Here is a 26,126-nt window from a genome sequence, read left to right on the forward strand (position 1 = left end):
AACTTATTGCCACCTGTCATAAAACTGTAATATGACATGCATACGCCCTGTTGTGTTTAAAGTCAGTACAGACATGCGTCGCTTAACGATGGGGTTACGTTCTGAGAAGTGCGTCATTAGGTGATTTCGTCGTTGTGCGAACATCATAGAGTGTACTTATACAAACCTAGACGGTATAGCCTCGATCATAGAGTGTACTTACACAAACCTAGATGGTATAGCCTCAATGCAGTCAAGAGATGCGGCGAATACGAGGTTTATGATGCTGCCGCCGACGTAACCCAGCATACCGTTTTACAGTAAACTTTTTTTATAAGTAGAAAGAGTACACTGTAAAATAATGATTAAAAAGTACAGTATAGTAAATGCATAAACCAGTAACATATGTTTATTATCATTATAAAGTTATGTACTGTACATAACTGTACGGGCTATACTTTTATACGACTGGCAGCGCAGTAGGTTTGTTTACACCAGCACCACCACGAACATGCGAGTAACACATTGCACTGCGACGTTACGACGGCTACGACGTCGCTAGTCAATGAGAATTTTTCAACTCCATTATAATCTTATGGGACCACCGTCGTATATGCGGTCAGTCGTCAAACAAAACGTCGCTAAGTGGCGCATGACTGTACAGCAGTACACTACATTTAAGTGATTCTTTCAGCACTCCAACAGCCCTCTGCTTCCCCTCCTTGATTTTCTCATGGTCTGAGCCAGTTCTTTGTCACTTTGTTGTCCAAGACAGTAAAGGTCCTCGTGAAGGACAGATTTTATGTTTCCTTTAATGAATAGGTTATATCCTTTTACAAGCAGAAGCCATTCGGAAAATCTGTGGCAATCAGTCCCTCGGTCAAAGGATGTGTAAACCGCAATAGTCTCCCCTATGGAGATAATTAATCTAGTAAAGATGGAGATAAATGAGAAGGAGCATAAACATCTCTGCTTTTTTATTTTCCTTTCTGCCAGAAAATCGTTCTAAAGCATGAAATTGTCGGGAATTCCACTGTAAATGATAAATTATAATTATGTGTATGTGTCCCTGTTTCCTCATGGATTATTTAAGTATATAAGGAAAAATTGAAGTTATGAAAATAGAGTATCAATTTTTAGCTCTCCAGATGAGAAAGTGTTGTCTAATAAGACTGTATTTGGTATAAAGGAATGCACAGTCCATACAGGGCTTTGGAAATACCATCAGTGATGCTTTTCAGCCATGTTTTCAAATATCATTACCTCATCAGGGTTGCTATTGTCCTGGTAAAAATAATTTGGTTTAATGTTCACTGGAAACATGAATCCCGGTTCCTCAGGTATTGCTTTCGATATGAAAGGCTATTCGCGTCGCGTGTCGGTCAGGATAATATTGCGTGAGGTTTGCGAGGTTCACGATTTCTGACCTCTGACCCAAACCTATCAGCAATCTCTCCTTACAGTTATGATTGTGAGCAGAACAAGGACAGGACCGTAAGAGTTATCTCAGTATTGTACAAGGTGGAATCTGTGCCCTTGTTTATCCATACTGGTGCTGGTATTGCCACTCGCCTTTGTCCCCAAAATGGTATATTTATGTACAGTACCGATGCGTAGTGTATCAGGTGCTTCACTATGACCTGCTCCGAATGTGCCGATGATTTATAAAAAGAAACAAGTACCACGAGTGACTGTGGCATAACATCACTGGGATGTGAGGAATCTGAAGGGTTTGTGCTGGAAGTTCCTGGATCACATGGACTCACGAGAACACAAAGCAGCTGGGTGTATGTGTGCATGGGGGGGTTTTGTCTAAAGCCATCAGCTGACCTCTCTTCATGTCCCCTCTAAATCCAGAAAGGAAACACGGCTCTGCACATAGCCTCGCTGGCCGGCCAGACGGATGTGGTGAAGGAGTTGGTCACCAACGGTGCCAACGTGAACGCACAGTCCCAGGTGGGAGCGTGTCCTGTGTACAAGGGTCACGGTAGAGGAATTCTCACATAAAGGCACAGGCTCCTCATTTCACAAATGGTCATGCTAGAAAGTCTTTAAACTACAAACTTTTTCCAGTGTTTCGAAAGTATTCGTGGTATTTTTTTAATTTATTATAGCTATATCCAAGACTTTTACAGCACCTAAGCAGATATCGTATCAATGGACGTCTGTTTTATTAGCCTTCTATCATTTGTGACTTACTGGTTCAAGTGATTTTGAAATTGTTCATAAGTTGAGGAGTCAGGGTAGCTTGTGTTACAGAACTGGAAAGTCACATCGGGCACTGTGTGTCCATGAGAACCGCAGGGTCTTGTAGGTGGGGAGGTGTTATGCAGAACACTCGCCCTTTCGGCTCCTGGTCTCAGACCGAGGCTCCTTTCCTATGCTTCCGTTTACCGCTAGAATCCCTTTAACGCAAATTTATGGAAGCATTGTCTCCTAGCCAAGCTCATGCAATGACATAGGGTACTTATTTCCATCAACCTCATTTAAAAAAATATATATTTTTGTATATTTTGTATAACTTATAATGGTAGCTGCCTCCTTAAAGAGGTCAGACTCCATGCTGCAGAATTTCGTTGCACGTGACCGGGCGAACTCCGAGGTCACGTCACATTGGCTTTTGAGCTCATTATGTCAGTCTCCTGATGAACGTCCAGAAGGTTCTTGGAGGGATTAGGTTCGTCCTGTGGGGAAAGTGTGACTCCGAACCAGCAGCCCTGTTGACTGGGGTACCAGTGTTTATGCTGAGCAGCTATCAGGACAGAGGTTGCCAGGTCAGGATGGGGGCAACAAAGACCAGTGATTCCTGCTGAGAGGAATGCACTCATATAAACACACATTCCCACTGTGTTCCTCTCCATTTGGTGGACATTCCAATTCATGAGGAAAACACACACAAAGTGCTACATGGCAAACTGCCCAAGTGAACTCTGGGAAAGGATTTTGCGATCGCTGCATTTTAGTGTTTGCAAACATGGGTCAGTGGGGAGATCTTATCGTATAAGTTTCCCTGTGCAGCTGGACCCCGAGTGGTTAAAGCACAGCGAAACTGAGATGTTCTGAGCACTGAAACATGCACAGAAAGACAGGAAGTGAAGAAGTCTGATTTTTCCCATTCGCCTGTGCACAGAGACTGTCAGGAGCCACTCTCACCCCAAATCGAGCATCCCTGCTGTCTTCCTCCATATGGGGGGGATCTTCGTAGTGTCTCAGTGAACATCCATTTGCTCGCAGTTTGTGTGTGAAGCTGCAGTTATACATTTCACTGGTCTGTGAGATGACGGTATTTAGCCAGTTTTAGGTGCTTCCAGTTTCGTAACGTTATTTTTACACAATGACGTGAAGAAAAACATCCGTGCTGTCGTGGTGTTCTGCAGAATGGCTTCACGCCGCTCTACATGGCTGCCCAGGAGAACCATCTGGAAGTGGTGCAGTTTCTTCTGGACAACGGCGCCAGCCAGAGCATCGCCACAGAGGTGAGCCTTCCTGTTTGCTGTCCCTCCCACTTACCTTTCCCGTCCGCCACATAACCCTAACCCACCATAAGACGTGGGCGGGGCTTCATTAAGCAGCTATGTAGCTATGGAGCAAACAACATGAGCCATAGTACTGTGTGTATGAGAACTGATGTGCGGTAAGAAAGAAAGGTCTTTCTCATCGAGGATTTGTTCCATCTATCGAAATAGATTTCCTTTTTCCAGAAACTGCCTTTTTGTAAAATCCAGACTGTATCTCCTCCTGATGAGAAGAAACTGTCAGTGAGAGGAGAAGCTATTCCACAGAGCGGTAGCAAGAAATGGGTGTTTAGGCGTTCTAGCTGCAGGCAGAGTGGTGTAAATTGGGACAGCCGGTAGCGTAGTGGTTCGAGCAACTGCCTTTGGCTCTAAAGATCACAGGTTCAATCTCCGGCTGTAGTACCTTTGAGCAAGTTACTTACCCTCAATTGCTCCAGTAAGAATTACCCAGCTCTATAAATGGGTAAGTAATTGTAATTAGCTTAACATTGTAAGTTGCTTTGGAGAAAAGCATCAGCTGAATGAATAGGTGTAAATCAGTGCCCCAGCTACTGTCGGGGAGGATGGTGACCTTGCTGAGTCCAAAGACATGAGGCCTTGTTTCCGCACCCAGACACTTATTATCGGGAAGGGTTTGAGGTGAGAAGCTAACGCATTATGGAAGCCAAGGCCATCGATCTGGCCGGGCAACTGGACATGGCTTGGAGAGATAAAGGAGTGAGAGACTTAGATGCAGACATGTGATTCTAAAGTACGATTAGTTTGCTTCTTCCCACCATATGAACCAATGTTCATCACATGAGTAGCTGCATAAAACTTTATCTGAATATCCATGATTCCTATCACCTTCCTAGTATGTTTATGTGTGTGTGTGTGTGTGTGTGTGTGTGTGTGTGTGTATATATATATATGTATATTATTTTAGAGCTGCATATAAACATTGGCGTTACATTACGGGAGTAGCTGTGTGAAGGATTGATCCAGGCATGATCTTAAAGTTATAGTGCATAAACAGTTACACCTTTCATGAACTTAAGAGATGATGGGCGAAGTGAGTCTGGAAGCGGTGAGTTTTAAGACCCTTTTTAAATGTGTACAGAGATTCAGCAGTTCTGAGTGAGACGGCGAGGTCGTTCCACCCCAACGGAGCCAGAACCGAGAACCTCTGTGCTTTACCTTTTGTGTGCGGGACCACCAAGAGGGCAGATGTGGAAGAGCGTAGCAGTCTGGTTGGGGCGTAGCAAATGATCAAGTGTTATAGATAGCTGGGAGCATTAATAATAATAATAATAATAATGATAATGACAGTGAAAGTCATCCAAGGCAAGAGAGTCAAGAGTGCGTGAGTTTGTGAATTTTCTGTCCCTCTGCACCCCCCAGGATGGCTTCACCCCACTGGCAGTGGCTCTGCAGCAGGGTCATGACCAGGTGGTCTCCCTGCTGCTGGAGAACGACACCAAGGGCAAGGTGCGGCTGCCCGCGCTGCACATCGCTGCCCGAAAGGATGACACCAAGGCGGCTGCGCTGCTGCTGCAGAACGACCACAATGCAGACGTGGAGTCCAAGGTGTGTTGTCCCACCCCAGCCGCCCCGCATTGCCTTCCATGCGCTGGTGGGTTGGTGTCATGTTTGTGTTTAACTCGATGGTGCTGGACAGGAGTCGTTAATGCAAGAAGTGGTGTTTATCTGGATTTTCCCGATCATGCTCTATTTTCTTATGCGAGGGATGACGGATAACGTGCAGACACACATGCGTCGGCGCTTCGGTTCAGTTTGATGTCATGTCCAGGGTAGCGCAATGAATTTGAGTTATGAGGTCAATATAAGTAGTTGAGTTCCTGTAATTACACAGAGGCCCTTTTTTTACTCTCGGCAGTATTTTTTTCCCTTCTACTATTCATCTGTTAGCACCATGTAGACATCAGAGCTTATCTGTCCAGATGAACTGAAAAGTTAACAGCTTAAAGCACCATCTAGTTTTGTGGTGATGTTTGTGTTAGTGGTCCCCCCCCCCCCCCCCCCCATTTAATCATCCTATAGCTTGGTGCTCCCATTGTGACCTGTGAACACTAACAATTCATTCTTTCTTCTCTTCGCTGGTGTTTTTTTTTTTTTTTTTTTTTGTTTTTTTGTTTTTTTTGCGCCCGTAGATGATGGTGAATAGAACGACGGAGGTATACATGCATATACTCTACATACACACTGCACACTCCCACGTGTTACTGCTGCTGCTGCTGCCCTCATCTCTGTCCTCTGTTCATGCATCGCTTTATTTGTATTCATTTGATTTTTTTTTTTTTTTTTTTTTTTTTTTTGTTTAATCTGTCAGCCTCGTGCTTTCAATCAATGGTGAAAAGGAGCATGTGTTAGTCATACTGGCAAAGGCCGAGGATTTTTTCCAGCTGAGGGCCAGGCTTCATTCTACCAGATATATAAGGCTTAATTCATAAATATTTGATTGACATGCAGTGCAACTGATCGGGACAAAGGGAGGGGCAAATGAAAGAGCGCCAAAAAATGTGCTCGGTGGCTGCTCGTCTTGCTGTGCCCTTACAGCACAAGGAACCTGGCCATCAGACTGCGGACACATGCTAGTTTTGCTAGACACTAGTCTACATGTAGCCTTTAATCCTCAGGCTTGTGCATGAGACTTACCCTTGCAGGTGCCAGCGCATCGAGGAGGCCCTAACAGCCGCGCAGTTGGCGGCTCTTTCCCCGCATTACCTGTCCGGCTGCTGGCCTCCCACCCTAATTGGCAGATGCACTTTTTTGTTTTCCTTAGAGGCTGAGGGGGGCATTGGGGTCCGGCGGTGCTGCATGACATTGACCAAGACTAATTATTAACATTAAATAAGAAGCAACGGCTGATAAACACATGCGGTATTATAAACCTAATGGAACATTTTCAAAAAACATGCCAGATTCCATCAGTGGCTGTTTCACAAGGTCAGTGTATAAGCAATTGACATATTACATACATTTAAAATTTTTAAATGCATGTATTGTATGCCATAAGTCATTTTGTGGTAGCTTTTTATGTTGAATTTAGCTTTTTGATGTATTCCTGTTGTGCATTTATATCTTGACCATGCTCCAAAGGTTTATAATAATTGTAATAATAATACCTATCATAATAATAATTCCATGCAAAGTTGGTGGTGTTTGCACATGTATGAACTGTGCGGAGACCATCTGCGATGTGTTGGATTATTAAGTGATCTCACCTCACAGCTGTAATATTTAATGAAGCTCATTGGTGGACGTGATCACACCTTATCCTGTTTCAGTCTTGCCCCAACACCTGTGGCGATCTGTTCACATGTTAAACCCAGATGACTCACTGGATGATTCACCAGATTAAAATATACGGAATAAGACATGAAAGTGGTGGCCATCTATCGATGACTGAATGGCAATGTGCTACAACCCTACAACGAGACCTTAGCGCTTTTCCATATCAAACACTTGCGGTTTTGAGTTTGAGTCATACCGTCAAAGTCTTGGAAATTGCCCCATTTGATAATTACTCGCATTGAACCTTTTCTAGTATCAGATCTGTAAGTGCTCTTTCTGTGAGCCTTTCCTGCCAAGACTTTGTTATGGAGGAGGCCTAATGGGAGAAAATCTGTGTAAAGAGTTCATCTCCTTGGGCTTGGAGGACATGCCGGTGGACAGAGGTCTACAGATGTGCTAAATATCTGCTGTTCGACCACGGGAGGTTTTTCTTGTCCTCCATTCCAGGACTTGATCTCCTCCTGTGATGCTTTGGCGGTTGGACGTTCAGGCCAATTGGTTTGCACGGTTGGACGTGTCTGAAGCGCATTTTGATAGTTATGATGGTGAAGGGCTCCGAAGGGGGCCGTGACTCACCGCTCCTTGACGTAGTCTGCTTTGATCGCCCCCGCAGAGCGGATTCACCCCGCTGCACATTGCGGCGCACTACGGCAACATCAACGTGGCTACGCTACTGCTGAACCGTGGGGCGGCCGTGGACTTCAAGGCAAGGGTAAGACCAGTGCGCAGAGTACGATGGGGGAATTTCATGGGATGGTTCCATTGTGCCCCTTTCTTAGTCTGATGGGTGGAGAAATTCCTCTGAGTACCTTTTTAAATAGGTATTCATGGGCTTGGAAGGAACTTGGAGGAGCTGGCAGAGCACACACTGCTGTTGCTCTGTGCTGTGTGAAATTTGACCACATGGATTAAGGATGGATTCCGGGGTTGTGTTTCCGAAGAACGTGCCATGGCTGCTTGATGTGTCTGGGCCTTCTGGCACTTGTAAACAGTTCTACATAATCCATAGGGGGCAGCTATGAAATGGGTATTGGGAGTATGTGTTACACAAGCCATTAAGATGAGGAGTCCTGGAGAAGTTCAGGGTTAAAGGAATCCCAGAACGTTTCCTACACAGAAGGAGCATACGGAACCGCAATAAACCAATTCCTTTTACCAATTAAAAATGCATTAGTTTAATAATTTTGCTCTCTATGAGTCTGAAAAAGCACAAGCTCAATAAAAACCATATTAGAAAATCCATGTTGGAATTAGTAATGTGATGAAGTCAAATGCAGAGGCTGCGGACTAACACTGGAGGGAACAGTTACTCAGTGCCTACAAAGCACCACGTTTTATGAGTAACGCATTTAGAATATGAGCAATCATACCAAGCCAGTAATCATAATTGTGAACATGCTGTTTCTGCTGTTAAAAATGCCATATTTTTACAGTTTATAGTTGGTCAATTGCTTGTACATGTCAATAAAACAGTATGTGGAGTAAAGTTCCTTCAAAGCAAATGAACAGTGTAATGTAACGCACCTCCTATTTTAGGTGTAAAAGGCATCTTTTGATATGTGTTTATTTATTTATTTATTTTTTAATTCAGCGTCACCGTGAACAGCTGCCTGAATGAATTTTACATGGTGGAGAATTTTTTTTTTTTTTAACCTTATGCAAGCCGTTCTCTCTGGTGTTGTGCTGTTGATTTTCACAGAACGACATCACACCTCTGCATGTGGCGTCGAAAAGAGGAAATGGAAATATGGTGAAACTGCTGTTGGACCGGGGAGCCAAAATTGATGCCAAAACTAAGGTGAGCTCCCACGCGGCCTCCAAAGGTGATTTGTACCTGGCTGAATGTTTGACCGTTTCTGACACCTTTTGTTTTCTGTGCTGCTTCGTTTTCCACCATGACCTCAAAGAAATATTTTTTTCAGAGATAATTTCATTTGGAATTTATAAATTCATGCTCGTATCGTCGGAGGAATCATACATCTGTGTTGACCATCGTCTGACCACCACAAGGTCTATCGTGTACCAGCATTTCTACTTTTTCACTTTATATAAGCTGACAAAGCATCCAGGGTTTGATCTACAGCAGAAAAAGTTTGTTTCCTGTCCGTGTTTAAACAGATGCCCCTCAGAGCTGATTTGACAGTCCCATTTGCAGAATCCCCTAGGAAAGGAACCACAGGATCATACTTTACTTTTTTTTTTTTTTTTTTTTTAAATTTAGCTGATATTTTTCTTCAAAGCAACTTACATTGTTAAGCTACTTACAGTTATTCACCAATTTATAAAGCTGGGTAATTTTCACTGGAGAAGTTTTAGTGTAAGTACCTTGTGCTCAAGGGTAGTACAGCTGGAGGTGGGGATCAAACCTGCAACCTTTAGAGCCAAAGGCAGTAGCTCTAACCACTATGCTGCCAGCTGTCCCTATTATTATATTTCATAGCAAATGGTAATGCACTGAGAAAAGTAGTAGCTATAAATATTACATTATTATGCATTCTTGAGATATGGGACAAAAGTTTTTCTTCATGTAGATTTTTTGGTCTAAGCAGTTTTTATTCTTTTGTTATTTAGTCTGTTTTGACAGACTAAAATTCTACTTTCATATCGTGATGTTCAGAATCTTTGAATGTGAAGGAACGTCTGAAGGAGCTGACTTTGTATGGCGTTCACAAAGTTATGGATCCTTGTTTTTCTTCTATTATTTGCAGAGGATCCATTTTGTTCATGAAAAAGGTTTCTTTGAACTACTGAAAAGCAAACATTTATAAGACACTAATTTTTTCTTTATTTTAAAGGTTTATTGTTATGACAGGGTCGTTTGGAGGAAAAAAATATTAAATTAATGAAAAAATTAAGAAAACCTACCAGACCATTAAGAGACGTCACACACAACAAAAGAAGTGAAAAGGGGGCACACTTGGATGTACCTGGCTGTTTTTACTTCTGTATTTATAACACTTTTGTAAAAATCTGGTAGTATTAATACTAACGATGGGGGAAATTTTTGAGAGACAACATTTTCAGAAAAAAATCACATCTAAATATGACAATATCCTTTTCCCTTCTATCAGTCTCTGTATGAATTTTATTGTTTCACACACACTATTGTTTCAAAATATTTTTATTTATTTTTTTGCCATTTCGCATTCCTGACCCCTGGTCTAGGACAGGAATTGATTATGAAATAAAAAAAAAAAATAAATAACCCATAAATTACCCCAAAAGTACAATAAAGCATAGAAACACAGATGCATACAAAATCATCCAAATATTAATTAAAACAGTTTATAACATATATTTATTCATGTTTTATCCATATTAGTAGACTTTGTTGGTAGGATATGGTTTGCCCAAATTCTCAAGAATGCCTGAAATAATTTAGATGGCTGAGGGAACTATCTGCGATTTTCCATGAATCTCCTTTTTTTTATATAACGCAGAACGAGAAGTTCCTTTTTTTAACATCAGTAAAGATTCTTAATAAATCCATTTTTGAAGTGTTTCAAAGTAGAGTGTAGATACAGTTTAGGCCATTTGTCTGTGAAAAAGTTCACTGTTACATTTACATTTACATGTATTCATTTAGCAGACGCTTTTCTCCAAAGCGACATACAGAGAAAAAGACCGAGTTCATTACATCAACAAAAGGAGAGATTTGGATGCAGACACGTGATTCTCAAGTATGTACAGTTAGTTTGTCACATTCCGCCATATGATCCAGAGTATACCACACTGCATAAAGTCTTTTCCATTATTGAACAATTACTTCTGAAAAAATTATTAAACAAACACATACACGTTTATCACGTACTTATGAAATCAGGGAACAAGTGAATCTGAAAGAGGTGAGCTCTGAGAACCTTCTTGAATGTTGAGAAGGCTTCAGCAGTTCTGAGTGACGGGGGAGGCCATTCCACCACATCAGAGCCAGAACCGAAAACCTTTGTGCTTTTGATTCTGGGCCTCTTGTGTGTGAGATCGCCAAGTGGAAATTGGTGGAGGGGTGTAGCAGTCTGGCTGGGGTGTAGTGAGTGGTCAGGTCTTGTAGGTACTGGCGAGCGGATCCATTGATGATTTTTCTAGGCCGTAACCAGAGTCTTGAATGTGATCCAAGCAACTATAGGAAACCAATGCAGCGAGATGAGGGGGGGAGATACAATGGAACACTTCGGCAGGTCAAACACGACCCATGCAACAGCGTTCTGTATCGGATGTAGAGGTTTTATGGCAGAGGCCGGAAGGCCAGGCAGGAGAGCGTTGCAGTAGTCCAGGTGGAATATTACCATGGTCTGGACCAGGAGTTGCTTCGAGTTTGTTGTTAGATAGGGGCAGATCCTGTGGATGTTAAGCAGGATGTATCTGCAGGACCGAGTTGTGACTTGGATACGTTGAGAGAAAGACAGACTTGAGACAATCATCACTCCCAGACCCTTGGCCGACGAAGTAGGCAAAATGAGCAAGTTGTCCAGTTTGACGGAGAGTTCTCGACAGGAAGACGGAGCAGCTGGTAGCTGAAGGATCTCTCTTTCAGAGCGTTTGGAAACTTATGTTCAGTATTAGTTTAGTGGTGGTGTTCACAGAATATTTTAGCCATGTGAACCAACTTTAGGTTTTGTCTAACAACTACTAAATTGGGTTTATAAGGGTCTTTGTCGTGCTTTCCAGTGCGGTGGCATGTCAACATATTAGATCATGATGCCATACTCAGGCTGACCGTGTTTTTGCAGGATGGACTGACACCGTTACACTGTGGAGCTAGAAGTGGACATGAGCAAGTGGTGGAGATGCTTCTGGACCGTGGCGCTCCCATTCTCTCCAAAACAAAGGTGTCATCTCTGTCTCCACCTTCAACTTCACCTCCAGTTCCACCTCCCAACTCCAACTAAATCTCCACAAACAGCCACATGGAACTTTGCAGACTGTGGTGACATGCAGTAAGTGTCCCTTGCTGAAGCAAACATTCGGTTGTGTTTGGAATCCACAGAATGGGCTGTCCCCATTGCACATGGCCACGCAAGGGGACCATCTGAACTGTGTCCAGCTCCTGCTCCACCACGACGTGCCCGTGGACGACGTCACCAACGACTACCTGACAGCACTGCATGTAGCGGCGCACTGTGGACACTACAAGGTGGCCAAGGTCATCGTGGACAAGAAGGCCAACCCCAATGCCAAAGCACTGGTGAGCAGGAGGACACATGCACATGGGATGGGCTTTCCAGTGCCTCCATCCTCATTCTGTTGAAAGCATTAAATTAATGTTAACGCAATATGAGTAGGTTAACGCCGACCTACAAAATGCCATAAGTGAAACTTTTCAGTGTGTAATGCCAAAAATAGCAGGTTAACAGAATACAGAATGAAGACACTTGTAGAAAAATCTCTGCTTGCTTTTGGAAACTAAAAGGTTAAAAAAGCTGTGCGGCCGAGGACACTGAGCGTACTGTTTTGGGGTTTAGTAATTGGAACAAAATGGGCGTGGTGCTCAAGTTTATTGAGAAATATGGGAACAACCAGGAAGAAAGCGAGAACTCGGGCTTCGCCAGATCTCCGAGAGGCTCAAGCATGGGTGAACCTTTGCTGGAAACACTGCTGCAATTTCACATGTTTATTCCATTATCTAAGCTGTCAGAAGGGCTGCTGAATGTTAGCATCTGGCAAAGGATCTAAAGAGAGTTGCGTTCCGTTTTTATTTTTAGAATGGTTTTACGCCACTTCACATCGCTTGCAAGAAGAACCGTATTAAAGTGATGGAGCTGCTGCTGAAACACGGCGCGTCCATACAAGCCGTGACCGAGGTAAAAAGGAAGAGCGGAGAGCTTCCTTTGTTTTCCTTTCTTTCGTTAGAGTTTGTGTACTCTGCTGCAGAACATTTCCCTTGTTTTTCCCTTGTTTTCAACTTCCAGGGCACATGTCACATTTTAATGGAAGTCAATAATGTGTTTGTACCGCAAACATAGCGTATATCGATACACCAGCAGAAGCTTCTGGAACTTGTGGCAAATTTCATTGCCCATTTAACTTGCTTTAGCCACGATTTTTTATTTACGGTGGAGTAACATTTAGGGTTTGATGAGGTGCTTTGCTGCAAGTCTACACTCGGGAGCTCTTACCCAAAATTCTGCGCTAATTTTATTTTTTTTAAAACTGTGTTGCAGTCGGGACTCACGCCAATTCATGTGGCGGCCTTCATGGGACATGAAAATATTGTGAGTCAGTTGATAAACCACGGAGCCTCGCCAAACACAACTAATGTGGTGAGTTCTGGAACGCGTCTTCTCCCCCCCCCCGCTATCTGCGCCCTGGGAGACGGGCTGGGAAACGTGGCCAAAGGCTCGAGGAGTCACCCGATAAGGTTCGGGAAACTGTTTAGGGCTGACTTCACCCCAGGGGCTCTCTGGAAACTGACCTCCATCACCTATCTCACTTAAAGGTTTAATTTTCGACATATCCCATTACACAGACGCTCGCAGCGATGACAGGATCGCTGTTTGTCTGCGAATATCGGCTCTCAGATCGCACTCACTATAGTAATTACAGAGGGCTTCTGCTTCTAGTAGAGTAACGCTATAATCATACTTTTCCCCACACGCCTAGCAGTCGGTGGGACTTAACTACAGTGCCGTTACCCTAGAAACATGACTTCAGCTTTTGTTGCCAGGAGGCCACGGTCCTACCTCTCATTCCAGCAGTCATAACAAAGCGAGCAGACAGTATGGGAAGAGAGAGAGAGGGGGCCGGCCCTTGTGGACGAGCCACGCCAACGGAGAGTCGTTGTCACAGTGTACTTGTACCTCTCCCGAAACAACCCGTCTCTCTCTCTCTCTCTCTCTCTCTCTCTCTCTCTCTCTCTCTCTCTCTCTCGCTCTGTTCCAGAGGGGAGAGACAGCCCTTCACATGGCGGCCCGGGCCGGGCAGACAGACGTGGTCAAGTTCTTGGTGCAGAATGGGGCACGGGTGGAGGCCAAGGCCAAGGTGAGAACATCAGCTTGGGTACATCAGCGTTGAGGTTGGCGTCAGTGAAGTCCTTCCGTTCTGTTCTCAGCCCTCAGCTGAGCGGCAGAAAATGCAGAGATGTGCGACAGAAGCGAAGGAGGTTTGGGGTGTTTTGCAGCTATGTTATGACTTTGAGCATGTATTGCTATGTATTTTAGGTACCTAATTGTAACCTTCTTTAGCTGAGGCTTTTCTCCAAAGCCACTTACAAGATAACACTGTATATAATTATTTACCTGTTTCTACAGCGGGGTAATTTTTACTGGAGCAATTTAGGGTAAGGACCTTGCTTAATGGTACTCCAGCAGGAAGTGGAATTTGAACCTGGAACCTTCAAGTGCAAGGTGGCAACTCTAACCAGTATGCTGCCTGCTGCCCCTATGTGTGTGCTTTAATGTAGAAAAGAAATGTAGCAATTTATGTGTTAAATATAAATGTACATATGCATTAAAACTTTAACCACAAAATTGAACGGTAATGTTTTAACAGGACCTAGTAATATTTAACAAGTAATGCAGAATATATAAACCTGTTTACATATAAAATATTGCTTTGTTGATTTTACTTTTGGTAGACTAGTTTTGCTTCCATTTCCAGTTAAAATGTACCGTATATAGGAAACTGGATAGTTGAGGCCCTACAGAAGATTTAAATGGAATTAATACCTGGGCAGCAGGTAGTGTAGTGATTAGTCATCACCTTTCAATCAAAGGATGTGGGTTTGAATCCCATTGTACTACCCTTGGTCAAGGTACTTGCTCTGAATTGGTACAGCAAAAATTACCCTGCTATACATGGGGGTATATGCTTCTCAGTAGCTTAACACTGTAAGCCACTTTGAGAAAAGCATCAGCTAAATTTCTAAATAATATGACTAATAATAAGAATAATAAGGAGAGGGCAAAATTAAAGACAAGCTGCTCATTTTGACCTCATATGAACGTTGGACCGTGACCTCGCAGGATGACCAGACCCCTCTGCACATCGCCAGCCGCTTGGGGAAGGCTGAAATCGTCCAGCAGCTCCTGCAGCACGGGGCATCGCCCGATGCCGCCACCACCTCGGGCTACACTCCCCTGCACTTGGCAGCACGCGAGGGGCACGAGGACGTGGCGTCGGTGCTGCTGGATCACGGCGCCCTGCTGTCCGTCACCACCAAGGTGAGCGGTGGCCGTAGCCTCTCCCGGTTGCCTTAACTTCCTCAACTGCCGCAACGGACTCTCCTGATTTCAGAGAACCCTCGTCTGTTGCTGTAAACGTAGATTCTGTGGAAGCAGGTAACGTGGTGTTTTGGGAGACAAACATTCTGGTTCATGTCTCATGTGGAGCCCCGGCATTGTCCTTGACGTTCTTCAGCCTACTTCGGGTACTCAGCCCGAACCCCTCCACTAGTATATCAGTACGAATAGGCAGATTGGCATGTGACGGGATCGGTGTGTTGCAATGCAGCAGTGGCTTTGACAACTGAAGAGTGTGAGGCTTGAAAAGGGTCCCTTGTCACCTCCTGCTTTCTTATGAGGTTCTTGTTGCTATTGCTGTTCTCTGCTGGTCACGTCACTGGATCCTTGGGCTCCAAAATTGTTTTTTTCAAATCCGTTCCGTGTTGTGCAAGAGCAAGTCTGCCGTTTCTCACGTTCCGTGTCATAGCTACTACTTGGAATTTGGCTGTTTGCGGTCTAATGTCTGTTTGCAAACAAGATGCAGATTTTCTCCTTAAAAAACACCAATAAATCCTCAGTAAATCCTCTGAAATGGCTGCTGCCTCATAATGACTCGTCGCACGCTAATGCTAGTTAGCTGCATACGGGATAAATTTGAATGCGCGGGAATGAGTCTAACTGTCCAAACCTAAGTAGAATCAGCGAAGGAGGTCAAAGGAAAAAAGGAAGATATAAGAGTAATAAGTTAGAGTTAGGGCTTGACTTATGAAAAGGGTTCTAATGGTGTGTGTTCTTGGGTGCTGGGTATTTGGTGTGCTGGGGAGTTAGCATCGTGGTGGGAGTGCAGCAGAGTTCTTCTTGAAGGTCACTTACGTTAAATGAACGCATTGAGAAATGAAGGGCCAAGTGCGTGCAGCACGCAGAAGAATAATATCGCAATCTCCAGCTCGCGATACGAAAACGCCGTTGCAAGCCAAGACCTTGCGGCTCTCGACGTTCGGTGGGAGGCAGAGATGAAAATGTTTGCCGTTTCATTCGAACTGAAAGAAATTCCTTGAAGTTCCAGTGCCGTGCTGCTTTAAATTATCAGCGTTCCGGAAAACCACATGCCTTAATTGGGTAAGTGTTTTTGTGGAATACAGTGTACGCTCAGGGCTCGCACATCTGGAGACACGCTGTCTCTTTATCGGGTTTGTCATTAAAAGTGTGCACTACGCATGATCATTACTTTAAACATCACCAACCACTTAGTGTGAATCAGCCAAATGAGTCATGCTGATTTGTAGTACATTTCCTGCAAAAATACAGTATGACCTAATACTGCTATATGGTACAGAGAGACTTGTATTTGTCCTGGTCAAAATCACCAGTTAAAACACTCAGTGTAGTTACATAAACATTTATTCATTTAGCTGACACATCTCTCAAGAGCAATTTAAATTGTATATCTATAATGATTTATTCATTTTTATAGTTGGGTATTTTTTACCCGAATTGTCAGGGGTATTACAGCAAGACGTTGGAATTTGAATCTTGTGACCTCTGAGTCCAAAGGTGGCATAACGGCTATGTTGTGTGTTTTACGTCACCTTTATATGTTCTAATATTTGTAATAATAGAAAAATGCAGAAGGGGGTTTAAAAAAATGGATATTTTTATAAATGGGTTAGGGTTATATAGGTAAAGGTCATATCAGATGATACTGCTGTGGGACATCGGTAAAGGCTGTCCCATACCGTATATACAATTTTGTATTTATAATTTGTTATATGAAATGCTGAATCAAAAGTATGTGGGGGGGGGAACATTTTTGTTTTCTCTAATAAGCACATCCTCTTATCACTTCCACCGTGTGAGTGATTTTTCCAGCGCCATTTGTTTTTTGCAGTGTTTATGCTATAAATAAACATGATGCAGTGTCCTCCACAATTAAAGTGCTCCCTAATTCCCCGGGCTCTCCCTTAAACTGTGTTGTGTCGCCTTGGCAGAAGGGATTCACTCCTCTACACGTGGCCGCTAAATATGGGAAGATTGAAGTTGCTAATCTCCTCCTCCAGAAGAGCGCACCTCCGGATGCTGCCGGAAAGGTAGGCTGTTGTGAGACGTGAACGGGGTCTCCCCTCCGCTACTGGTGTGGGAAATTGTTCCAACATACACCTCATTTGAGATGCAGTGTCTGCAGGTTGTATATGCTACATTTAAACTTTAATGACATCATTGCTTGTGACTTTTTAGTGCGACTTTTGTCTCCCCGGTGAGCCGCTCATTTCTTGAGAAGAGGCCACGTTCTGATGTGGCCTCTTGGCTCATGCTGCTTCCCACTGACATATAATTGCCAGAAACTGTTATGGCTGAGTTCTCAAAGGTTTCAGCTGAAGACTAAAAACATGAGCTAAGTGCTACAAGCTGAAAGGGTTATTTCTTCAAAGTGAGGCAAAGTAAAGAGCTGTTTTTGTTTTGATGTCCCCTTGATCCAATAAAAATACTTTGTCTTTACTCCGGACTTATTACTGTTGTTTTTAGATTTGTCTAGATATTATTATTCATCCCTTTAGAACAGTTAATCTCTGACATCTAATATTTACAAAAGAACTCTTCTTAAGTGGTGAAATATGCCCCTCCCTAAGAAGTAGAGGTAATGCTTGGTGGTAATGTTCATATTTCATAGGTGCACTGGCCCTTTAAGAGGTGGCGCTAAAGCTCCGCCCCTTAAAGGGCCAAAGCACTTATGAAATATGTCTGTAACCTCCAGCTAAGCTCATGATTTGCATCATGCTGATGGTCCCACAAAGGTCCAGACACAAGACTGTACTTTCCACTAGTCTTTGTATACACTGAACAACCTTTCTTCTGTACTCCTGTCCCAGGCATCTAATGACAGTGCCGTATTTATATGTAAATGTTTTGACAGACAAACTATATTCTTCTCTAACTTTCTTGTTTTTCAGCAGTTGACTGTGGCAGTTTCAAGTTTTAATATGTCTATGTGCAGTGTACATCACGGGCCTTGAGTGATTATGACGCACACTCACCTCGTGGTCAGGTTTTCTCCACTACTTACGCCGTCTCCACATGTGTTTTAGAGCGGTCTAACTCCACTGCATGTAGCCGTGCACTACGATAACCAGAAAGTGGCCCTTCTCCTGCTGAACCAAGGAGCCTCCCCCCACGCTTCTGCCAAGGTACCTGCCACAAGACCAGACCTTCAGTCCACATTCCTCATCCCCTCATAATAAATCATTCACGTTGACTGTTCTGCTGGTAAGCCTGGAGCTGTCCTCTCTCAGCTGTTCACCACCTTTCTTTCCATCTTCTCTTGCTTTTTTGTCTTTGTTTATGTTCGACTAACTCTTTCCCTCAGGCATTCTGAAAATAACTGGTCATTTCGTCTTTGGAAAAACAAATGGATTTTCTGCAAACCAGTTATTAGTTTTAGTCGCTAGTCTGCTTTCTGTTGTGTTCATTGCATTTTTTTTTCCCCCTCCAGCCGTCTTTTTAACGAAAGAATAACTGACAGCAATTGACTAATAATGAGTCAGCGGCATCGGGGCAAAGTGCTGGAAGTGCAGGGCAGATTGATATCCTGTCACGCGCTGCCTTAACAATGTTCTCCCAAACTCAAGAGTGCTGATAAACCGAGAGCCTCGAAAATGAAGGAACCCTTAACTACTTTTATTCAGTTATTATCTCTGCTCGGGGCATTTAAAGTGAGGCTGGAAGAAGGGGGACGTTTTATTTCACAAAGGAACCGCAGATTAAATATGCTATGAGTCAGTAGATTTTATTAGTTCCGGATTGGCTGGATCAGTGAGGAAAGTCCAGGAGTACGGTTTTTACCACTTGTGCTTTTCATGCCTCTAAGGGTCTCGGCTGGAATGGTCCCCAAGTGAACATGTTGACCTAGTTACCGCCTTTGTTCTACAATGACAACCAATTACTAGCTTTTCTTTTGGATGTGGATGAGACCAGCATCATTTGGTTGGCCAGTCCATCTTGCTGTGTGGTGACATCAGCGTTGGCTAGACCCGACATCAGCTCACACTTGGGAATCCATCCTTTTCCGGAACTTTTCAAGTCCCGCTTTGTTTTCCCCCTGCCCACCCAGCGATGGGAAATAGTGCTGCACTATTTGATATAAATTATTAGTCCTTTGCTGATGTATATTCTCTGTAATTTGAGCATAATTTAAGGAGTAGATAAGCTGGGAAAGATAAATTTTGGGACTGACTGAATGTTTTGGTATAGAGAATGTCACAACATCTTGGTAAGTTTTCCTTCTTTCCTCTTCTATCCTCTACCTTGCTTTCCCTTGTCTTATCTCCCCTTGAACTTCAATGACATGATAAGTCTGAGAACACTGCATCATTATTTCCCTCTGTTATGGCCCATTTTTTCTCAGATTTCCTTCCAGCTTCTTATGTTTAGAGTAATTGTCTGTCTTGGTCCTCTGTCATTAAAGGTTCCAGAAGAGATTCTACTCAAACCCTCTGAAACCCTTCCTTTATTACACTCTTATTACGTCACCTGTCCTTCCCATAATCACTGTTTTGTCAGATTACATCTTTGAGAGACTAGTAATCTGTGCTTCATAAATGTACTTTGTATGTGTTGAACTAGTTTTGGTTCATCCCAGTCCTTGATGGAATGGAAGGAATAAGGTTGAGAGGGACAGTGTGGTCAGTGGTGCTGCAGTTTGTAGATGCTGGATACAAAAGAGCTCGATATCCGGCTAAACAAGACCCAATGAGTGCAGTCAAACTGATCGTGATTGGCAAAGCTGTGCAAACAAAGCCAAATTTTTGTATGTCACCTTTATGTTCATCTCTTTGCCATTTGATCACTCTGAAAGCACCTCTAGACCCCTTGGAGTAACAGCAGCCTTGACAGTTTTACCCATGGCTTCCCTCCAGAATGGCTACACCCCCCTGCACATCGCTGCCAAGAAGAATCAGATGGACATCGCCACCACGCTGCTGGAGTATGGGGCAGACACCAATGCCGTCACCCGGCAGGGCATCAGCCCCGTGCACCTGGCCGCACAGGAGGGCAACGTCGACATGGAGTCGCTGCTGCTCTCCAGGAACGCCAACGTCAACCTGTGCAACAAGGTCAGTGAGGCCTGTGTGTTGAAAGAATTCATGAGGTGGATGTGAGGAGTGCTCTTTGTCTTTGCCCAAAGCTTGATCTGATGCAGTTTTGATTGTACAGATGCGTAACTCGCGTAACAATGGACATGCCGCTGTTGCCCTGGTAAATATTCCTCCACAGGAGGAGGTAGCCGGACGTGGTTCAGACAACGAATGCATTTCGCCAGTGAATACGTCGAACCAAGAACGTCAGCAGACATAAAAGAGATGCTGTTTCCGTGACAAGATTTTCATGAGCACAATGTATGCTTTCCTTTCAGAGTGGCCTGACGCCCCTCCATTTAGCAGCTCAGGAGGACAAAGTGAATGTGGCGGAAGTTCTAGTCAATCAAGGGGCGACCATTGACCCCGAAACAAAGGTAAAAGTTCGCAGTGCCTCCTTAAGCAGAGATGCAAATTGGTCCGACATCCTGTATTGAATTCCCTTCACCACCAAATCCACTGAAGGAGAAAATGGTGTGGAACAGATGATGGTGTCATGAAGAAGCAGTTTTTTTTTTTTTTTTTTTTTAGGGAAAAGATGTCAGTAGTATAATTTTTTTTTGTTTTTTTCTTTTTTTTTTTTCTTTTCCGTATTTCAGTGCCAAACAGGGGTATACGTCATGTTAAACCCCACCACAAAAGTGCATACATTCTGATTTAAGACACATTTGTGTCACGAGAGCCTGATAATTATCATTGCTCCTAAACCTTAAAAAAACATTTGAGGAAATGAGCTGGAACACTGGACTCTTTGCGCCTTGCCCTTCACCAAAACTTTCACTGCCTCGAAGTATCTGTTGCCTGAGGAATTTTAGGCCCCACTGAACTGTACAGAAGGCCTCATTCAGAAGCTTGTAGAGACAACCTTCTTCACTGATTGTTACATATTAATACTCTGTCATATTTATACAGTGTTATGTTACGTTAACAATGCGAGTGCATGAACATAGAACTCATTTTGCGGTATAGTAAGTTCTTATATGGATAGGTGGGACAGGGCAGCACCTCCCCCCGACCCCCCATCCCCCACCCCTCCGTGCTACATGCAGCTCTCATGGATCAGACAGGCATCTGCAGTGAATCCCCACCACCACCAGTCCAACCCCCACCCCCACCCGTGGCTGGATCACACCTCACTGCAGAGCGCCGCAAGATGCAGACCCCGACAGCTCAAGGTCACACCAAACACGCGAGATGCTGGCGCGGCGCAGTGATGTCATCACCCTGTAGGAGCAGTGGCCTTTTTTCTCGGTCCCCAATAAATTCACGTGCAGTATAATGAAACAAAAGAAATTTGAACTTTCACCAATAAACTTTTGTACCAACAACATCAAAAAAGGATGGAAAACAATGCACTGATATGAAATATTTTCACTTTGGTGAGAATTAGTGTGCACCAGGTGGTATAGTGGTCAGCGCCTTCATCCTGCAGCTGAAGGACTGAGGTTCAAATTCCCCTTTCTGCCGTAGCAGCCCTGGCTGACGTACTTACCCTGAACTGATGCAGTAAAAATCATCCAGCTGTATAAATGACTAAATAATTGCAAGTACTTTATACAGAAACCTCACATTGTAAGTCACTTTGGAGAAAAGATACATGGATAAATAATAAATAATGATACATTATTTATGGGGGGGCACGGTGGCGCAGTGGGTTGGACTGGGTCCTGCTCTCCGGTGGGTCTGGGGTTCGAGTCCCGCTCGGGGTGCCTTGTGACGGACTGGCGTCCCGTCCTGGGTGTGTCCCCTCCCCCTCCAGCCTCGCGCCATGTTGCCGGGTTAGGCTCCGGCTCCCCGCGACCGTATGGGACAAACGGTTCAGTTAATGTGTGTGTAATGTGGATTAAAAAATATATGTGTATTAAATAACAGCAGAGCAATAACGTAAATCACAGCTGATGTGAGGCCTCTCTTCCGACTCTCTCTCAGATGGGATACACTCCGCTGCACGTGGCCTGTCACTACGGCAATGTCAAAATGGTGAACTTCCTCCTGCAGAACGCGGCTAAGGTCAACGCCAAAACAAAGGTACCAGCTCAGTTCAGTACACGTACATGTGATTTTGTGCGTTGCCTGCTTTTCCATCGCTGCGCGTGTGTATCTCTGTGTGGGTCTTCTGCCACGTGGCTCTCCCTGACCTGGGCTTTAAGTATATTGTTAATAGAATATATACATGTGTGAGTTTTGTCACACCGCTGTTCTCCTCCCTCTCAGAACGGGTACACACCCCTCCACCAGGCGGCGCAGCAGGGACACACCCACATCATCAACCTGCTGCTACAACACGGTGCCTCGCCCAACGAGCTGACTGTGGTGAGCCTCCGGGGAATGTGCTGAGTTCAGGGCTCCCGGTCACAGAGCGGGGCACGGGGGCTGGGGTTGTCAGGGCACTCGGGTTCGACAGGGCCACCAGAACGATTTCACATGCTTTTATCTCTTACACACAGTGTCACGCTGTACTGATCACACATACTCATTATTTCTCCTTGTGGGTAACCAACATCTCTCTGTCTCCACCTCAAATCTGACCCCAGAATGGCAACACCGCCCTGTCCATTGCCCGGCGGCTCGGCTACATTTCTGTCGTGGACACTCTGAAGGTGGTGACCGAGGAAACCTTAACCACCTTGGTAAGGCTTGCTGATGCAGAGGACATTTCGATCACTGTTAAGCAAGATGTGGCACTTTACACAAGTGTTACATGACCCAGGTTGTACTTGTATACATGTAGTGAGGGAGGGAAAATGTGTATTCCAGAAAAATGAGGAGTACAAAGGATAAAAATGACTAACATCAACCATTCTTGAACAGACTGTGACAGAGAAGCATAAAATGAATGTCCCAGAAACAATGAATGAAGTGCTGGACATGTCAGATGATGAAGGTAAGCACGTGCAAAGTGGATTTCACGTTATCTATCGCCAATAAGTCATCAGCAGATATTGCTCCATGCTTTAGATCTGTTCATCTGTACATTTTTAATTCTTTTATCATCTGCTCCTGTTTATTTGTGGCCTATTTGGTATTATATTAATATTATATCTATTCGAATTACACAGTTCATAAAGCCAATGTACCCGAAATTCTCAGTGAGGACTATATTTCAGATGTTGACGAAGGTATTTTCTCCTTTTTTCATTTACACTTTGGTCATCTGCAGGCATATGAAAACCCCTCTGTCCTCTCCTGCAAAACTAACCACTGTTTACTCTTCTGACACAACCTCTGTTGTCACAGATCCTTCCTCTTCTGCTTTGGAATCTGTGAAATATGCCTTAATATTGGTTGCTAAGCAATGTCTTAAATATTGAATACTCCAAAATGTAAATTTCTCCTTTGGCTTTTTTCCTGTGTCGGAGTGTTATTCTTCTACTGCTTTGTACTCTTTGAGATGGTAGACATACGGTAAACATAGGGTGAAAAGCAAATATTTCAGTGGCATAATACTGGTGGGTATTGGTACAGGTCCAGCGACTGGTTTCACGTGTGTGTTGACTGTGAGGAACAGTGAAAGAGCTGGGATTTGAATTGTTCTCCGCATTCTGCTGAGTCCACATCTCCTCTATTGAAGCCATTGTGCCACAGCTGAAGACCGTGATGGGTTGGTCTCGACAACGCAGTTTCAAACCGCAATCGACTCACCCCCCCTCTCTCGAATACACATATAGATAAATACGTATCTGTTTAATTTCGTATGTCTATCTCCTAAATATATGGCCCTTCGTGTCACTGCACAACTGGCCATTCGCTGTAAATGGCCGTTAGTTTCCGTTAACCCTTGAATAAGAATTTTTTCAGGGCAATTCTACCGCAAGTACGATTACGTTTTGGAACAGGAAGAAATACGAAGAGAATCGGCACCGGTGTAAAGTTCAGCATGCTTTTAGCACGGAACTTTCCAGAACGTCGGTGACCGTCACGAATGGCAGTTTGCTCACTAGAAACGAGACTCGCTGCCCCACGCTTGACAGTGCTGTGTGCCGCACGCCAGACAACATTTAGCTCCTCCTTCCTGCGTTGTTGAGGTAATACGAGAAGGTGGTGTAAAGTTACCTGTAAGATGATGCTCCGGAGTATCCTTAGAGCATGGTAAATGCCGCAGGAGTACTCGCTGAGGCCGGCCGGTGCACAAAGAGGGCTGTCGAACACCCGTTTCATTTCGTCATTCAATCCACCTTGTTTGTCAAAGATATCGTTTTCAGTGTTGCCTTTTGTTTAATGATTTCAGCACACGAATGCGGTGTATTACCGTCGGCCTGCTGGGCTCTCGGTTTTATAGCGCCGAGGAACCATTACGTGTATTGGTTTAGTTGATGCTCGTCTCCAAACTGAAGTGCAGTTCAGAGTAAACAAATGAGTATTTCACCAGCGATAAAGAGTTACGCATGCAGACACTTGATTTTCGAAGGACGCTCAGATTGTCCAATACCTCCATTTTTACCTGCACACATTACACTGGTCGCTGCCCATAGAATCAGTGCAAGTTTATGGAGCAGTTATGAGCTCAGGAGAAAAAGCCTGAGATGCATCTTACTGAACGTTGGAAGGGAGAGAGGGAGTCTGTTGACTGGCTTTTATCCCATTCCCAGCTTCACTCTTTAGCAAAGGGGAACTGAGCTGAAACAGTCCGGCACGAAGGAGCCAGGCGGAGCCAGCTGAGCGCGAGCCAGGGGGTTTCTCAAGCCTCTTTCCCAAGCCGCTCTTTAGGGGATCCTGCCTTTGCACTTTTGTGTGTTCCTCTCTCGGGACACTTTTCCATGTTGAGTTGATGCGAGAAGAGAAAGTGAGCTCTTTGAGCAAATTCATGTGTGCGTAATATACGACGTTACGTCGTGCCCGTAAAACACTTTATAAGCGTTTATCTGTTGTCGCTGTTGAGTTTCCCGCAGCTCCTGTTGCCTAGCACCCAGAGCACTGAAAGCGACGCAGTGTTGTTGTGGCAGATGTTAAGTGGCGCCCACCCCCACCCTTCAGCGGAAAGGCAGGCTTTTTCTCCCTCATAAAACGGGACTGTCCTACTGTCATGTGTCCTTCTCGGGGTTTTCTCCTTGGCACGAAGCTTTTTCAATTCATCCGCCTGCCGAGGAGCCCTGGTGCGGAGGGTCCGATTACAGGGCGCACCTAAAGAGTCACCCACATTAACATACAAATGGACCTCCATTGCCTCTGTGCTGGCATCCAGCTGGGTTACCGGGCAGCGGAGTGGAGCGGGAGCGTGCAGGGGGAGGGGGGCGCCTCCGGTCCAATCACAGGAAGCTCAGCGGAGGCTGCATCAGAACGTCAGCTGCGCCGGGCCGGCTGGCGGGAACGAGCTCAACAGCGCTGCACGGTTTGAACCTTTCTCGCAGCAGGGAGCTTCCAGGCAGCAACAGAGGAGGAGGAGGAGGAGGAGGTGGAGGTGGCAGCAGCAGCAAGTGGTTTGGAACTCGGGAGAGACCGAGGGGGGGTATCAGCCCCTGCACTACCCCACCAGCTCCACATGACCTCGCAGGATTTGCCCACCTTGTGGTTTGCTGGATTTAGCTAGAGGAGCGGAGGCGATACGGGGCGGGACGCTGTCACAGAGAGGGAACTTGTGAGCTCGGACGCGAGGGAGCGAGGAACGATAGAAACGCCGGGCCGACCAAGTAAGAGGTGGCACATTTCAAAGATCTGCTATTCTGGTCCAGAATTTGGGCTTGGTGTCCGGGATGAGGGGTGGGGGAGAGGGGGCTCGCTGAGGGCAGCTGATGAATCGCTGGCCAAAGTGATCACCGTATACCAAGACGGCCAGCGCTGGAGAAAGCTGATCTGTTTGCGAGGGCGCCAAGAAAAAAAGCCGTTAGCTTGGAAAGTTTGTTGACAGCAGAGCTCCGTCCCCAGAGACGGGAAAGGAAGAAATAACGGGGGGGGGGGGTGAAGTCACTCAATTTGCCGGAGTGCGGTCAGTTCTGAAAGTTGGTGTCTCTGAATGGAAACGCTTACGAGGAATTTGAAGAGATTGGGTCAGTGAAAGCGCCGTGCTATCATCAGGGCCGCGGGGGAGGTGGCTGCCGTTGGGGGAGGGCTTGCAA

The 26,126-nt window shown here is 44.8% G+C and overlaps 1 protein-coding gene across 18 annotated transcripts in view; it reads left to right on the forward strand.

Moving 5' to 3' along the window:
- Positions 1-26,126, forward strand: part of ank3b (ankyrin 3b) — an 85,640-nt gene that overhangs the window by 24,269 nt on the left and 35,245 nt on the right. For 6 of the 18 annotated variants that reach the window (XM_018760979.2, XM_018760988.2, XM_018760990.2 and 3 more), the window contains exons 4-24: positions 1,837-1,935; positions 3,357-3,455; positions 4,875-5,060; positions 5,645-5,668; positions 7,402-7,500; positions 8,488-8,586; positions 11,516-11,614; positions 11,773-11,970; positions 12,488-12,586; positions 12,947-13,045; positions 13,665-13,763; positions 14,747-14,944; positions 16,933-17,031; positions 18,028-18,126; positions 19,855-20,052; positions 20,352-20,450; positions 22,003-22,101; positions 22,288-22,386; positions 22,608-22,703; positions 22,885-22,957; positions 23,133-23,192. In XM_018760979.2, coding sequence (XP_018616495.2) covers positions 1,837-1,935; positions 3,357-3,455; positions 4,875-5,060; positions 5,645-5,668; positions 7,402-7,500; positions 8,488-8,586; positions 11,516-11,614; positions 11,773-11,970; positions 12,488-12,586; positions 12,947-13,045; positions 13,665-13,763; positions 14,747-14,944; positions 16,933-17,031; positions 18,028-18,126; positions 19,855-20,052; positions 20,352-20,450; positions 22,003-22,101; positions 22,288-22,386; positions 22,608-22,703; positions 22,885-22,957; positions 23,133-23,192 — 2,320 coding nt within the window. Of the gene's footprint in view, positions 1-1,836; positions 1,936-3,356; positions 3,456-4,874; positions 5,061-5,644; positions 5,669-7,401; positions 7,501-8,487; positions 8,587-11,515; positions 11,615-11,772; positions 11,971-12,487; positions 12,587-12,946; positions 13,046-13,664; positions 13,764-14,746; positions 14,945-16,932; positions 17,032-18,027; positions 18,127-19,854; positions 20,053-20,351; positions 20,451-22,002; positions 22,102-22,287; positions 22,387-22,607; positions 22,704-22,884; positions 22,958-23,132; positions 23,193-24,793; positions 25,701-25,748; positions 26,058-26,126 lie in introns of those variants that run through there. The other 12 variants (XM_018760980.2, XM_029248906.1, XM_018760997.2 and 9 more) reach the window with 6 other exon arrangements.

This window comes from Scleropages formosus, chromosome 24 (assembly GCF_900964775.1).
Source record: "Scleropages formosus chromosome 24, fSclFor1.1, whole genome shotgun sequence".
NCBI lineage: Eukaryota > Metazoa > Chordata > Actinopteri > Osteoglossiformes > Osteoglossidae > Scleropages > Scleropages formosus.